The 15,571-nt window shown below is 36.8% G+C and overlaps 2 protein-coding genes and 1 pseudogene across 3 annotated transcripts; all 3 read left to right on the top strand.

Annotated features, from left to right (window-relative positions):
- The first annotated feature begins 3,946 nt into the window (after positions 1–3,946).
- PEX10 (peroxin 10) lies at positions 3,947–7,577 on the top strand. Its single transcript, XM_048108697.2, has 11 exons — positions 3,947–4,240; positions 4,480–4,511; positions 4,843–4,932; positions 5,292–5,386; positions 5,517–5,703; positions 5,903–5,972; positions 6,069–6,147; positions 6,527–6,660; positions 6,858–6,952; positions 7,093–7,181; positions 7,280–7,577. Exons 1-11 carry the CDS (start codon positions 4,039–4,041, stop codon positions 7,380–7,382), a joined length of 1,176 nt encoding a protein of 391 aa, XP_047964654.1. The 5' UTR covers positions 3,947–4,038; the 3' UTR covers positions 7,383–7,577.
- Positions 7,578–7,718: 141 nt separating this feature from the next.
- LOC125209097 (small ribosomal subunit protein uS3y-like) lies at positions 7,719–10,063 on the top strand (annotated as a pseudogene). The gene is made up of 6 exons (XR_016137246.1): positions 7,719–7,877; positions 8,047–8,194; positions 8,569–8,740; positions 9,397–9,451; positions 9,538–9,669; positions 9,753–10,063. The product of XR_016137246.1 is annotated as a small ribosomal subunit protein uS3y-like (transcript).
- Positions 10,064–11,251: 1,188 nt separating this feature from the next.
- Positions 11,252–13,676, top strand: LOC125209096 (small ribosomal subunit protein uS3y). Its single transcript, XM_048108698.2, has 6 exons — positions 11,252–11,394; positions 11,550–11,697; positions 12,100–12,271; positions 12,938–12,992; positions 13,089–13,220; positions 13,308–13,676. Exons 1-6 carry the CDS (start codon positions 11,365–11,367, stop codon positions 13,470–13,472), a joined length of 702 nt encoding a protein of 233 aa, XP_047964655.1. The 5' UTR covers positions 11,252–11,364; the 3' UTR covers positions 13,473–13,676.
- Positions 13,677–15,571: the final 1,895 nt, after the last annotated feature.

Here is a 15,571-nt window from a genome sequence, read left to right as displayed (position 1 = left end):
GAATAATATTCTTCCACCAATGCCATCAACAAGTCAATGGTCTTCTTCTTAGCATGATACAACCTTCACCTTATGGCCTCAAAGGCATACCTCTGCATCAGGTCTAAGCCCAACTCTTTACAGCTTAGTTGTGGTCTAAGTCTAAATACCTCCATGTATTTTCTAGCAACCCAGTTACAGATAGCAAGTTTACTCCTTATTGCCATGGGACAAGTGTGGACTCCTTACGGATTCCTCATGATGAAATCACCTGACTTACTGACTCGACTGCCAGAACATCTCCATTTGAAAGGACTTGTACACCCTGCTTCAACATTCTTCTTTCTTGCTCTCTTGAAATGAATTTACCAACCATTCTCCACGGCATTAACTTTGATTGCATCTCTAGCCTGAAGACCATCACTGAAGCCCATGCCAGTTGTGAATTTTAGCACCATATGGTCACACCTTGGACTGTTGATACGCTCGGATTTTGCACTGTTTTAAGACCATTATTTGGTCCGTTTTTGATGTCAAAGTCACTCTACACGTCCATTATTTGCATATTTTATCTATTTTGGTATTTTGACGTGTTTTGTGAGAAATGTGCATAATTGAGCCGAAAAAGGGAGCCAAAACGCAAAGTGTGGAAATCTGGAGTCAGACGGCTACCGGCGGGCAGATCAATGCAGCGGTCCACCTCGGAAAAATGCGCTTGGAAGAGAAGTCTCGTCCGGCGACCGCCGGAAGTGCGGCGGTCCGCCGCCGAGGGAACAGACTCTCTGGACTCCAACGCGACGACCGCCGGCCAAGGTGCGGCGGCCCGCCGGAGAAAGGTGGTGAATCCGAGAAGCCCTAGATTTGTGCGCAGATTTACCATATTTTGGAGATCTTTTCCTTCTACAACAATGATTGGTACTTCCCTATAAATAAGACCTCAAGCTTCATCAAAAAGAGTGAACTTCTATTTGCAAAATACTTCATAGAGATCAAGACCTAGAGTACTTCAATTGTGCAAGAAGTTGGAGAAGGATTTCAAGAACATCAACAACAACAAGGTTTCAACCTACGGGTTTTATTTGCTTTAGTTTTATGTTCAAATTGTCTTCCTTTCAATCTATGTTTTTAGCTTATTCAATTATGTGTAACTAAACTCATAGGATTATAGGGATGTGTTAGTAACGACTTTGGTTATACAAATTCCTTTTTCTATTTAAAATCCGTTTTGTTTTTACTTTGTTTCTTCCCTAAGTATTCTTGATGCTGCATGATTGAGTGACACAATCTTGTATGATTTAATATAACTTGCTTCATAACTGTGACAGAGTTCTAGCGAGTTAGATTCACTTAGTAGACACTACAGTTAGCTTCCCTTAAACCGACACTGTTAATTGAGAGTGAAGACTTTTCAAGGGTCTTAGGCGCTTTTTGGAGTTACGTGTTCGGATTGACAACCCTAACTTTGTAATCAACGTTTGTATCGCATGAGCATAAGCTAGGTGACTCGTCCTTTCAAAGTAAAAACTGTGCTATGGTATTATAGTTGGAATTTTGTATATCCATAACTGTGAACACACATCCCTGGGATTCCCTTATCTCTATCGTCTTTCTCTTTGTTTTATTTGCTTTTAGTTGGTCTATGCTTTTTATTGTTTTTAGTTTTCCAAAAGTTTTCAAAACCTATTTGTTTTTCCAGTTAGTAATTGAGTCTTAGTAGAGGATAGACACTTTGTGTTTGCCTTCCCCGTGTTCGATATCCGGTACTAACCTTTAGCTATACTATATATACTCTGTATACTTGCAGGTTTATTTAGTGCTAAAAAAAGTGCATCAACTGTACATAACTCTAGCATGTCTGTCACGGGCTCTTCTCCATTCATCTTCAAAATCAGTTGAGTCATAGTATATATCATCCTCTTCAGAATTCTCATAATCAGACACGTATTCACTTTGTTGTCCTCCATTCACTATCCTATGAATCATATCATCAGTTATAAAATACACATACTTTTATTTCTTCTTCAACCTGGCTTAAGTGTATTCTTCATCTTCAGATACTAGCTCCTCAACATCCACGTCGTCATCAGTTTCCTCTTCCTCACAAGATGGTATGTAACTCCCATCTTTATCACTGTCATCAAATCTCTTTCCCAAACCCTCATCATATCCTTGCATACCTGAGCCACCTCCCCTGGACAAAATCACTCTCATTCATACTCTTATCTCTACAAGCAGTTTCACTTGCATTATTCTCCACAGAGGCACCCACTCTTTTGCATAGAATGAACCACACTCTTCTGAATACTTTTTTCTACACTCTTTTGAACACTCTTCTCAACACTTTTAGTGTTTTCGACAGATTGTAAGTTATCCTTCAAAGTTGTTTCATTCTGACTCTTTTTGATTGACTGAAAATTACTCTTTCTCATTGACTCAACCCTACTCTTTTTTACAAATTCAAACTTAATTTCTATCACAGTTGCACCAACCATTTTATCACCCTCTCTCCCACAAACAGATTTGTGTTGAAGAATTTTATCTAGACCCTCACTCCATTTTTTCCCATTAACAACATATACATGCCAAATCTGAGTTCTCAACGTAGGTAGAAGTGATAACATATGCATCACTTCAGCATCACCTTTTATATCAATTTGGTCTACTCCATTTGTTATCTTATAGCTAAGCCTACTCCAGCTATCAAATCCTAATTTATTCAATTCATCCACTAAATCGAAACTTCCCCTAAATTTTACCCTAATTAACTTAGTGTTCCTACATCTTAGAATATTTTCAACAGGGAGCTGGATACTTACGGGTTCGCCGCCATTCAGTTGTTTGAGAAGCCCTACGGATCGTGCTATCGTTTCTGACTTTGTTCACATTGTCACCGGTCACGCCATCCTTGTCCTCATCGTCGCCTGAATATTTGCGATTGGAGTGAAGTGAAGTGGGAGTGAGATTGAGAGGAGTCGACCGATTTTGGTGAAGTAAGGTAAAATGGAGTAAATAAGTTAATTAGGGTAAAATTTGGGGGTAGTTTGATTAAAAAATTAACGTTTTATGGTTAGTCAGCAGCCAAGTAGGATTAAAACGACACGTCACCTAGTTCTTAATAGGAAAACCCTGAAATGGGACAATGGCGCACTACGAATAAGTTTATGACTTTGTATGTTACACTGAAAGGTTGTGGGTAAAACTAAAAAATGGCAAAAGTTCGTGACTTTTAAGGCAGTTATCCCAAACATAAATGGGTGTATATACATTAGGAGGAGGATCTCCTAACTGTTCTTGAATAGTAACAAATTCAAACGGTCAAATATATGTATCTGGATTTACCACTTCTCGCCAATCTCCAATATATACAAACACACCTTAATTCAACATTTCAAGCTGTATATGTCATCAACATCCCCACCTATGCGTTGAACGACATCCAATCCAGAGACGTTGTGTATGACACGTTGACAGAGGCGGAGCAAGGAACTTGCGTGAGGTATCAAATTTTGAAGTTATTGAGAAGGGAAATTTAAAGAAGAATTTTAAAATATTTTGTAAATAGTATGAAAAAAGTAGCATGAATATAATTTTTTTAGGAGGATATTTGCCCCATAAGTATTGATGAAAGCCTATACCACACAAATGAGTTCTATGAGCTCGTAACATTTGGAGGAATATTAGAAGATGGTTGAAAAAAACTTCAAAAATAATTGAATATCATCTTAGATTTTTAATTGTGTAATTTTTGAAATTTTGAAGATTTTAATTATGCATTTTAGTCTTTTAATTATTTAACTTTTATGTAGAATTTTAATTTCATAACTTTTAAATTTAAATAAAGTCTGTATTTTTAATTAAATTAGTAATTTAAAGATGATATTTATGAATAAGAGAAAGAAAGAATCTAATGGCCCTAATCCCAACCTAGCATTTGCCTTGCATTACATTTCCATTTTATTTTATCACAGTTATCATCACTTCATTTCATCCCAAACCAAAACGGCGCCGTCTTGATTTTCTTTTCTGGAAACACTGGATATCTCTGCAGAAGAGGGGAGGATGGGAATTACAGAAGCAGCTGCGGTCATGGGAGATGCCAGCAGCAGCAACACCTCCGATGCCGGACCTAGTGGAAGCGGCGGCGGCGTACGGACCTTTCCGCTGGCGGCGCAGCCAGAAATAATGAGAGCAGCTGAGAAGGACGAGCAGTACGCTTCCTTCGTCTACGACGCCTGCCGCGACGCCTTCCGCCACCTCTTTGGTATTCTTAACTAATCCACCTAATTTCCCCGTCTAATTAAATCATCATTCGTGGTTATAATTTTGTGGCGGTTGATTCCTAGAAGATAGAAATACATGTGGTTTATAGTATTAATTTCCAGTTTCATCTGCTCAATCATATTGAATTACTACTAATTAACGTATTAGGGAAATTCTGTTTTGAGCATTGCTCTCACTGATTACGTCAATGTAATTATGCATCCTGTGTTTTTTTTTCAGGTACAAGAGTTGCTGTTGCATATCAGAGTGAGGTGATTTCCCCATTCTCCACAAGTTAGATTGTGCAATTAGGCATTTAGAGTTGAATTAAAATGTGATAAATTATGAATCTGCTGCGTTTTGTTTGTCAGTCTCTGGTTTTAATGTGCATGAACCCTAATCTGGTATAATGATATAGTAGAGATCTATCTGTCTTTCTAAGATGTGCTATTGCATACCTAATTTAAATCTGGAGTAGGCATAAATTGGTTTAGGAGCTGCTTGTGTTTTTGCTGATGGAATTGTGATTTCTGAGAATGTGACTATGTACTTTTAATTTTGTGAGATTTTGTTGTAATGGGGCTGGGTTAATTTATTGTGCAGACAAAGCTTTTGGGCCAGATGCTCTATTTCCTATTAACCACTGGTGCAGGAAAACAGACCCTCGGAGAAGAGTATTGTGACATCACTCAGGTGCATCTCGCATCATAGGCTTTAGTTTGTTTTGCTTGGGTGTATAAGCACATAGCACTAATTGACCTTAACGAGGTAGATAAATTGTGCCGCTGAGCTTAAATGGAGGATAGTTTCTTCATGGTGTTATTTTGCTCTGAGTGGTATGTTCTTAGATAAAGTCTCTTCGAGAAATGTGAGCCTAAGACGCTTGTTGTTAGTACTGTTGGAATATTCATCAGTTAGTCGCCTCCGCAATAATGTTTCTCAATTACCACATTGTGTATTCAATTCCTGTATTTTTTTTCTGTTTGGTTCCGCATTGCCGTGCACAGTCATTTAGAACTTTACTGATGAAGAAAATTATGGAACAATTACAGGTTGCAGGACCACATGGACTTCCTCCAACTCCGGCAAGGCGCTCTCTTTTTATTCTTTACCAGACAGCATTCCCGTATATTGCTGAAAGGATAAGGTTCTGAAAGTTCCATATAATGCTTAATCTCTCCTGCTTGCTTATCAGTTTCAGATTCTTTGAAGCTTAAGGTGCTTAGTGATTGAGAATTATGTGTAATGCTAAAGTATTCAATCTCTCTGGTTTGCAGCTCGCGTATTGCTTCCCAAGGTCTTACTATGGCTGATTTACTATCTAATGACGCCATGGATGCTGAAAGTACCTCTAGCAGTCAAATTCATTTATCTGGAAACTCTGAAGTTACATCATCAACTTTGTCAAGATTGAAAGCCAGAATAGCTGGAATGTGGTCCTCTGCAGTTCGGAGGTTGCCCTCAGTATGCACTTCTACCATATTAATCTTACTCAGATACTGTAAAACCTTACCCAGGCATATTTTTATGAATGGATTTCCATCTTTTAATTTGATTTCCGTTAGAATATGTTTTCTGATTAATATGTTTGCAGATTTAATCAGATGAGCTTTTCATTAAATCCTTAACCAAAGTAATTCATCCTTTGTATTGTTGAGTTCAGGTGCTACCTATAGGCCGTGAGCTTTTCATGTTGCTTCTTCGGACAAACCTCATGTTCTTTTATTTTGAAGGTGAACTGGTTATGCTCAATATATTATAAGAGCTGTTTTAGTTGGAGAATAAGCTATCTTGCTTTATGATTCTCATACTGCTCTTTAATTGCACAGGCCTATATTATCATTTGTCAAAACGAGCTTCTGGAATTCGTTATGTGTTTATTGGCAAACCAACCAATCAAAGGCCTAGGTAATGATAAATTGTATTATTGTCATGCTCAGAGATACTGATAATTACTCATATGGCATCATTTATGATTTCATGGAACCTCTTATTGATAAGTCTTCCTTCCGAAGGGTGCTAAATCGAAGAAGTGATGTTTTTTTTATCTGATACTCCCTTATATATTGATGTGATATGTCCTTATTCTGTTGAAAACCTTATACACATACTGAGTGATAGTTACATACAGTTATCACTCGAAAATTTAAATGCATTAATCACGCCCTTGCCCTTTTTTTCTGCACATCCTAGTGTGACTTCTTGTCTTAAGATGTTTTCGATGACACTGTTATTGTATATGATTAGCTGAATAAGGTCCGTGCCTAAATTTTATCATTCGACACAGATATCAAATATTGGGCGTTTTCCTTCTAGTTCAGCTCTGTATAATCGCTGCTGAAGGATTAAGGAGGAGCAATTTATCTTCTCTTGCAACTTCGATTCAGCCTACATCCCTCGGAGATTATCGAACTTCAACAGGTTATCTTCGAATTGACTCTAAAGATTTCATTATCACCTGTCAGATTGATCCCTTCGGTTTACTTGTTTCGTTCTAGCATAACAACAGTCTTCAGATCATATCTAGAAGAAAAATATTTGATCAGTATATGCTGCTTGGTCTATGAAGGTTGCTGGTTTCTTTACCACTTACGAACTTCTAAAATCTCTGTTGGCAGGAAGAGGTTTACCCATCTTAAACGAGGAAGGCCATCTCATAGCTGACGACTCTGCAAAGACTAGTTTGGTATCAGAATCTGCATCTACTTCAGAGGTATGCACTGCCACATACCTCCCCAAACATATACCCATAACCCGCATTCATAACGTATAAAAGTCACCCACACATCATCTAGATGCACAATGGCTCACATCGTAGATATAAACATCCAAGAATGACTCTTTCTTTCTCAGTCTCAAGTGATTGGAGTGAGCAAATGCACACTCTGCCTGAGCAACCGCCAGTCCCCAACAGCCACTCCTTGCGGCCACGTGTTTTGCTGGTACGACCTCAATTTTTTCAGGTTGCCGGAATCTGAGTGGATGAATTCCACCTCTTTCATATCTCTTGATGCTATTTTCTTTTGTTGTTCACCAACAGGAACTGCATTATGGAGTGGTGTAATGAGAAGCCAGAGTGCCCTCTGTGTCGTTCGCCTGTGACTCATTCAAGCCTCGTTTGCTTGTATCATTCCGATTTTTAGATACGGGAAGAGATCCGTCGTGATTCCGTTTTCAGATTGTAGATTAGTACAATGTATTATTCGTCAAAATAGCAATTTCTACTATGTGAACCTAAATTAGAACTGAAGAGTAAAGAACATTGGTTGTCTTTACCAATTTGTAAAACATAATAATCTTGGTTTCTGATTTCATTAAATTTCACAACTTTCTATTTATTCTTGTGTTATTAAATTTTATACGTTTTTGAATGTACTATTGGTTTATAATAGTACTAGTATTTCTTAAATTTATGTTATGAGTGAAAAACAGTTTATATATTTTTCTTTTTGAGGTGGTCTCGTATATGTTTTGCATAATTTCAATGTTCATTTTGTTAAAATACTATATTGCAAGGAGATAAAAAAAAACAGTCCCATTTAATTAGGGTTTCAATTCATTCATAGGGTTTCTCTGCCACAGTCGAGAAAGAGAGCTGAGATAAAACAATGGCGACGCAGATGAGCAAAAAGCGAAAGGTGTGCTATCAGTTTCTCCCTCAACTCCTCAAAATCCGTTCAAATTGAATCATTCAAAGTTTTTTTCTTTCAATCTGAATAAACTATGTTATAAATTTAATTGAATCGAGTATTTTGAATTTCTTCGAGTTTGTCTGTCGCTTAATATGATTACTATGGTTTTGTTCAGTTTGTTGCGGATGGCGTGTTCTTCGCCGAGCTGAACGAGGTGCTGACTCGCGAGTTGGCCGAGGATGGCTACTCTGGAGTCGAGGTCCGAGTCACGCCGATGCGTACCGAGATCATCATCCGAGCTACTCGTACACAGAACGTGCTCGGTAATTGATTATTTAGTCGTAATCAAATGCGTAATTGCATCTTTTTTAGTATCAGGCATTTGTGATTTTTTTTGTTTCGAAAAGCTATTAGCAATGTTTGTTTCACTCGGTTGGAATTCAGGATTTATACGAATTCACTATGTTGCTTTGAAACAGGGAAAACAATTAGTTATTGTTAGTTTGTATAATTGGTTTTCTACGTTGATATGATAGAATCATGGAGTTCAATGTGAAATACTAAGATTCGTGAGGTTAATTTTTGAGTTTTAAATGATTTAGTCTACATGTTAGAGTTTATAGTTTGGGTATGTATATAATATTTACTCCTATTTTTCTTGTAGATGATTGTATAATTTTATAATTAATTTCTTCAGGAGAGAAGGGTAGGAGAATTAGAGAGCTGACGTCAGTCGTTCAAAAGCGTTTTAAGTTCCCAGAGAACAGTGTGGAGCTTTATGCTGAGAAGGTCAACAATAGGGGTCTCTGTGCCATTGCTCAGGCCGAGTCACTGCGGTACAAGCTTCTTGGAGGCCTTGCTGTTCGGAGGTATGCATTTACACGCCTCTTATAAATGAATTCCAAATTCCCATCAATCACAGCCACTTTCATCCCCACACTTGATGTAGTTCATAGTTGTCAATTGTCATAATATTGTGATTGTCAGTTCATCGTTGCTGAAGTAAATACACCCGTAGGCCCAATTTGGTATGGGAAACTATGATGTGTGATTAGTATTCTAAGTTAGATCACTTGTTAGGTTTTCTCGCTTGGATGGCTTTTTATACCGAAACACCACATAACTTATTACACATTATCTAACAGTCTTTGTACTTATCTTTTGCAGTGCTCTTGTTAGAATTTCTTTCATAAATTATGATTCTGCTCCATCATAAGTTTTTTTATGAATTACATGCGGTATATATATACATAACATCAATTAAAGCACTGCACCGTACATATGCACTACCACCAATTGTGTACCACTACACCGCACATAGGCCACTACACCACCATAATTTGAGAAATAAACACCACGCAAGGCAAGATTATTCCCAACACCTCCACTTGAGCTAGGCCTTATTGGCATCATCAGTTGTTAAACTTGACCTCTGCATCTGTAACTGTATCATAATTTCTGAGAATCGTACACTGCTTTCTATCATTTCACTTTAACTAATTTTATTTTCTATTGTTCTGACTAGGGCTTGCTATGGTGTTCTGAGGTTTGTTATGGAGAATGGTGCCAAGGGATGTGAGGTGGGGCATATATCTTATTCTTGATTTATTTCTTTTCATACATACATCTCAATTTTCACTCCCGACTTTCATCCCAATCTCTAAAGGTGATCGTAAGTGGAAAGCTCCGTGCTCAGCGTGCTAAGTCCATGAAATTCAAGGACGGGTACATGATTTCCTCTGGGCAACCTGTGAAGGAGTACATCGACGCTGCTGTGCGACATGTTCTACTTAGACAGGTCTGTTCTTTTTCCCCCTGCGTTTGTTCATATATGTTCAAATATGGTTGACATCATTCAACAACCGTTTGAATTTTCTTCAGGGCGTTCTTGGTATCAAGGTTAAGATTATGCTCGACTGGATCCTAAGGGCAAGGTTGGGCCAATGACTCCTCTGCCGGATGTTGTCACCATCCATCCGCCCAAGGAAGAGGAGTGTATATTCCTCAAATTCCTCAAACTGTTGCGCCTGCCATTGAAGTAGCTTAAAAATGAGGTTGTTTTCACAAGAATAGTATGTGATGTTTATGTTTTTTTGGTCTGGTAATATTTGTATCTTAACAAGTAGAAATTGAATTGTATTTCCCTTATGAAGTCGCACCCTTTTTGTTTTAGTAAACTTGTTTTTATTTTATTTATGTTCTTGTAAATTTTTTTAATATGAAACAGATCAGCAAAAATATGTTTCCTTAAGTTTTTCGTTTCTGTTGACTATGGAGATCTACTCCTTCCCATCTTGCACTTTCTACAAAAGTATATACACCTACAAAATATCCGTCTGGATTATTATCTGTGCATATATTTAATCTTATCATATAGTACTATATTTTAAAAATAATTAAATAGATTTTGTAGGATTTTTACGGCCCTTATTAGAGTTTATATTTTCAGTGAAAAATGTACTCTACTATGTACTATAGCATGGATAATTTCAATATTTGTTTAGTTTTATAGCAAAAAGTATAAACTCAAATAATTATTAAAGTCTACATTTCATTCTCGGTAAATTTTAAGAAATAAGATTTTTTTTTTTTAAATATGAATTCTACTTTTATATCATAATTTTAATTTAGTTTTAAAATAGAATTTGAATACAATGATATAGACGTAGTAGATGAGGAGTGATCAATTGCTAACTCATCCCTTAGTTGCTAACTACAACTAATTTAAGACCATGAGATTTTAGAAATTTTGTGGTCTCCAATTTGCCATGTGTAATTTCGTTTTTCATTTTTTAATATTAAAAAGATAATAGCAACTATCAAATTTAGGATTTAGAAATACAATATCAATACAGTGTATGAAATACATCAACACGAAGACATAATAATGTCAACACAATTTCGTATTGACATTTTACAAGCATAATATTGACATATTATGTAAGGTATATTGACATAAATCTGTTCGTCAAAAATATGAAAATTCGAAAAAAAAATTATTTTTTTTTCAAATTTTGACATCGGAACATATGGATGTAGTATATCGTTGGAATCCTTATAAAATTATCATTAATTTGATATATGTTATATGAATTTAAAGTTTTGGGATTTATTTAAAAAGTTAGTTATAACAAACTTGACATTAATACCCCTATTGATTTTTATTGGAATTAATCATATAGCTTTTTGACGTTTTTGTTGGTCGTATTGATATTTCGTGGTTGATGATCTAGGCCTTTAATTTAAATATCTAATGACTATTATTGAATTGTAATTAGTAATTAAGCATTAATTAGCAATATAACACTCCCCAATAGAATATGATTTATTTATTTAATGTAGCAAATTATTATTAAGAATTTAAATCGTGGGCGTGACAAGGTATAAAATGAGATACTACCTGTAAATTTGTTAGGGTTTGTTAGCCACAGTTTTAATAGAGTCGAGAACAAACACCCGCCGCACCGACAAGCTGCAGTGAACTGAGACAAACATGGCCACGCAGATGAGCAAAAAGCGAAAGGTGAGCTTTCAATTTCTCAAATTTTCTTATCAAAATCCGATCATAAAACATAATCTGATGTTTTATACTTTCAATCGGAATAAACTTGTTGTGAATTTAATGGAATCGAGTGTTTGAATTTCTTCGAGTTTGTTTGTCTTTTGATATGCGTTTAGTTTGTTGCGGATGGCGTGTTCTTTGCCGAACTAAACGAGGTTCTTACTCGCGAGCTGGCGGAGGATGGCTACTCCGGTGTGGAGGTTCGAGTCACGCCGATGCGCACCGAAATCATCATCCGAGCTACACGCACACAGAACGTTCTCGGTAATTGAATTTTGAATTTTATTTATCTAATATGCAATGGTTAATTTACTGCGTTTAATAGCAATGTTAGGTTCGGTCGTTGGTATTCAGGATATATACAGATACACTATGCCCCTTGATATAGGGATAAACAATTTGGTATTATTAAATTAAGGCTTCTAATGTTCTACTTTGAGATTATAGGGTTAATCTGAGTTTTTCTCCTCTGTGAGGTTAATTTCTGATTTTCTACTAGGATTATGTATATGCGTTAACGACAAGATAAGACTTGGTACTTTGTGAAGAAGAGTATAAATCTGATTTCCACTCTCTTGTGGCAATTCGGAGTTTGAGTATGTATATAAGATTTATTGTATAATTTTTGATAGTTAGTTGTATGATTTTTATATTTGAACTTTTTAGGAGAGAAGGGTAGGAGAATTAGGGAGCTGACATCAGTCGTTCAAAAGCGTTTCAAGTTCCCAGAGAACAGTGTGGAGCTTTATGCTGAGAAGGTCAACAATAGGGGTCTCTGTGCCATTGCTCAGGCCGAGTCACTGCGGTACAAGCTTCTTGGAGGCCTTGCTGTTCGGAGGTATGCATTTCACACTTGTTGTATGCTTCCCATCTATGATAGACCTTTCATCCAGACACACTTCCAGAAATTTTGTGATGAGATGAATACATTGTCTAGGCTAAGTTTGATATTAGAAAATACAGTTTTGTGATGAAGTCTATGTACGGAGTAATTGTTTCTGTAATTGTCATCGTTACAGCGTGATGGCAGTAATAAGTGCCTATCTCGTGTCTGAAGGTGACTAAATCTATCTTCCCAGCTATTATGTCTCCAGAGAATATTTTTATTTCTCTTGTGCAAATTGAGGTTGGGAAGATATTTAGTTTAGTAAACGAACAGCTTCCCACTCTGTGTTATCATTTAGATCTCTTGTGAGATTTTCTTGCTTTCATGGCATGCAATACAATAGACCATACGCCACGATCTATGCCATTCTTTTTGTTTGTAAAATTGGTCTTTTAAAATTTATTTAAGCATATTATGCATTTGACATTTGAAAGTTTTTGCACTCGACCATGTAACTTGAAATCTGGTCCATCGTCAATTGTAAAAGATCACTGTAAAGAAAAGGAGAACTCAAATTACAGTTGATAAACTTAACATTTGTATCCGTATCATATAATTTCTGAGGATTACACTGTCTTGTACCATTTCAACTAATTGCATTTCTATTATTCTGTCTAGGGCTTGCTATGGTGTCCTGAGGTTTGTTATGGAGAATGGTGCCAAGGGATGTGAGGTGGGTTGGAACAAATATCTTGTTCCTGATTTATTCCTTACTACAGTCTACGTGCATCCCAATATTCACTCTAGACTGTAATCTTATTCTTTATAGGTGATTGTAAGTGGAAAGCTCCGTGCTCAGCGTGCCAAGTCCATGAAATTCAAGGATGGATACATGATTTCCTCTGGGCAACCCGTCAAGGAGTACATTGACGCTGCTGTGCGACATGTTCTACTTAGACAGGTCCAGTTCTTGATTATGCTTTTGTTTTGCCCGTTTCTGCAAACTCTTTGCTGACATCAACTGAAAAATCTTATGATTTTTCTTCAGGGTGTACTTGGTATCAAGGTTAAGATCATGCTCGACTGGGATCCAAAGGGCAAGGTTGGGCCAATGACACCTTTGCCGGACGTTGTCACCATCCATCCGCCGAAGGAAGAGGAGTATATTCCTCAAATTCCTCAAACTGTTGCACCTGCCATCGAAGTAGCATGAACATGAGAGTATTTTCACCAGAATAGTACTATGTCATATCTATGTTTCTGAACTGGTAGAAATTCCTTCTAAAAAGTTACAATCCCTTTTTGATCTAAGTAATACTTGTTTTTATTCCCTTTGTAATGTTTATGATGACATTGATGAGACAGATCAGCAAAAATATTTTTCCACACCAAGATTCATTGGTTGGATTTTATTCTCCTTTGTGGTGGGAAACACTTTTTAAAATGTATTTGAACATTTGATTAGATAGTCATAGCATGGTGTGATTAATGTTCATAAGAAGAATATATTAAAAATTGTTACGTCATCATACGTCATGCGGCAACAATGTTTCAATTCGACTTGACCCATTTATCATAATTTTGCTTTCGGTCTTTCATTTTATAGTTCTTCTATCCGTATCACTAAATTTACATTTTATCAATATCTTTTTTAATAGGCAAATATTCAGAAATTTAAGAGTCTATGCTTGAATTCATGACTTTTAATCTCAAACCTTAATTGTTCTACCGTTAGACCAAGTTATACACATTGACATCTTTTTTGTCTCAATCATGAGATTACCGGTTTCAGCACATTTCAAATCATTAAAATAAGATACTCCAATATCACTAATAAACGATTTATAAAACAAAAGTTGAATGTATACAAGATACGTATTAGAAAACATAGAACATCAAGAATAGTAAAGATATAGAAGGTTGAGATTTAGAACAATCAGAAATCGTAGCTAGTTTTAAACTTTTGTCGAAGATCTCATAGATGAATCAATAACTCCACAAAATGCATCAGCCATGTCGTAACCAAATGAGAAAGACTCAACTCCCAACCTAATGATCAAACAGCCAGATTGCAATGAATAAAGCTACGATAATATCAAGATAAAGGAATATATCAGAATTTTGATTTTTCATTGTGATTTTGACAATCTTGTTAACAATTTATGAGACACTGAAATAATATAATAACGTTAAAAACAAAAAAATGCTGAGGTAGACTAAATATTGAAAAATATATTGGACTATTTTGTACTAGTACTGGTACTAGTACTATTATTTATTGCGCTCGAACTGATCTATCCGATAGTTAAAACAGTGCGTGTTCGGTTCATACTAATTCGAAAGCCAAGAAATAAATGTTGACTTAAATAAATATGGACGGGCCCACCATGTGCTGCGTCAATGCTGTATGTTTGGTGTTTCACATTTGGAGAGAAGAAATGGGAGGACGCGTGTTGTTAGACGATAATATCCTCATAAATCTTCCAAAATGCCACCACCTACCCTTGCATCACAAATAATTCCGGGAAACGAAATGTGAAAATTTCAAACGTCCCTCCAAAAATGGTTAACTCTCCGCGGTCTGAATCGGTTTTAAATACCGCTTCTTCTACACTCACGAATCATGCTCTCTTCAATCAGTCATCAAGCGGGGCCTCCTACCACGACGCCTAGTCAAGACCCGATGTTGTGATCTCATCTCATCCTTATTTCCGCTATTTCGCTGTCCTGAGCTAAAATTTTGTTTAACGAGTTTGTCGTTGTGTACCGTAGTTTAACATGTCCCAGCCGATGGGTTCTATTTTAGCTGGAGTTGGTGGGAGCGGCGGCGTTTCAGGCGTGTATTTCCATCGACTCTGTTTTTATCGACCGTTGTAATTTGCACGTGTTTCTTGGCTTATAAGGTGGGCATTGGGGTTTTCCTTTTCAGTTAACGCCGACAAAGCAGTAAGAGTTCAAAAAGGGTGACCGGACCGGTCGCATGTGGTCTCCAAGAGAGGAAGAAATTATTGTTGCGACTTTGGTCGTACTGGTTGCGTTGGGGTGGAAATCCGACAATGGATTTCGGTCGGGTTATCTCCAAAAATGTGAGGATAGCATCCGTCAAGAATTTCCGACGTCCGATATAAAAGGTACCTCGCATGTGGTCTCCAAAATAACGTCGTGGAAAACAAGCTACACTAGCTTCCTTAATATTTTGGATCGCACCGGCGTTGGGTTTAACTCGAATGGTGACTATAAGATAGACATCGACGACGAGCAATGGGATCTCGTTGTGCAGGTGACCAAAGACATAGCATGTTTGATTATTTC

The sequence above is a fragment of the Salvia hispanica genome, chromosome 3, assembly GCF_029641045.1.
Source record: "Salvia hispanica isolate PSC_SH4W2 chromosome 3, Shi_PSC_v1, whole genome shotgun sequence".
NCBI classification, from domain to species: Eukaryota; Viridiplantae; Streptophyta; class Magnoliopsida; order Lamiales; family Lamiaceae; genus Salvia; species Salvia hispanica.
The sequence above is the reverse complement of the archived record's forward strand: the minus strand, read 5'-3'. Positions and strand labels throughout refer to the sequence as shown.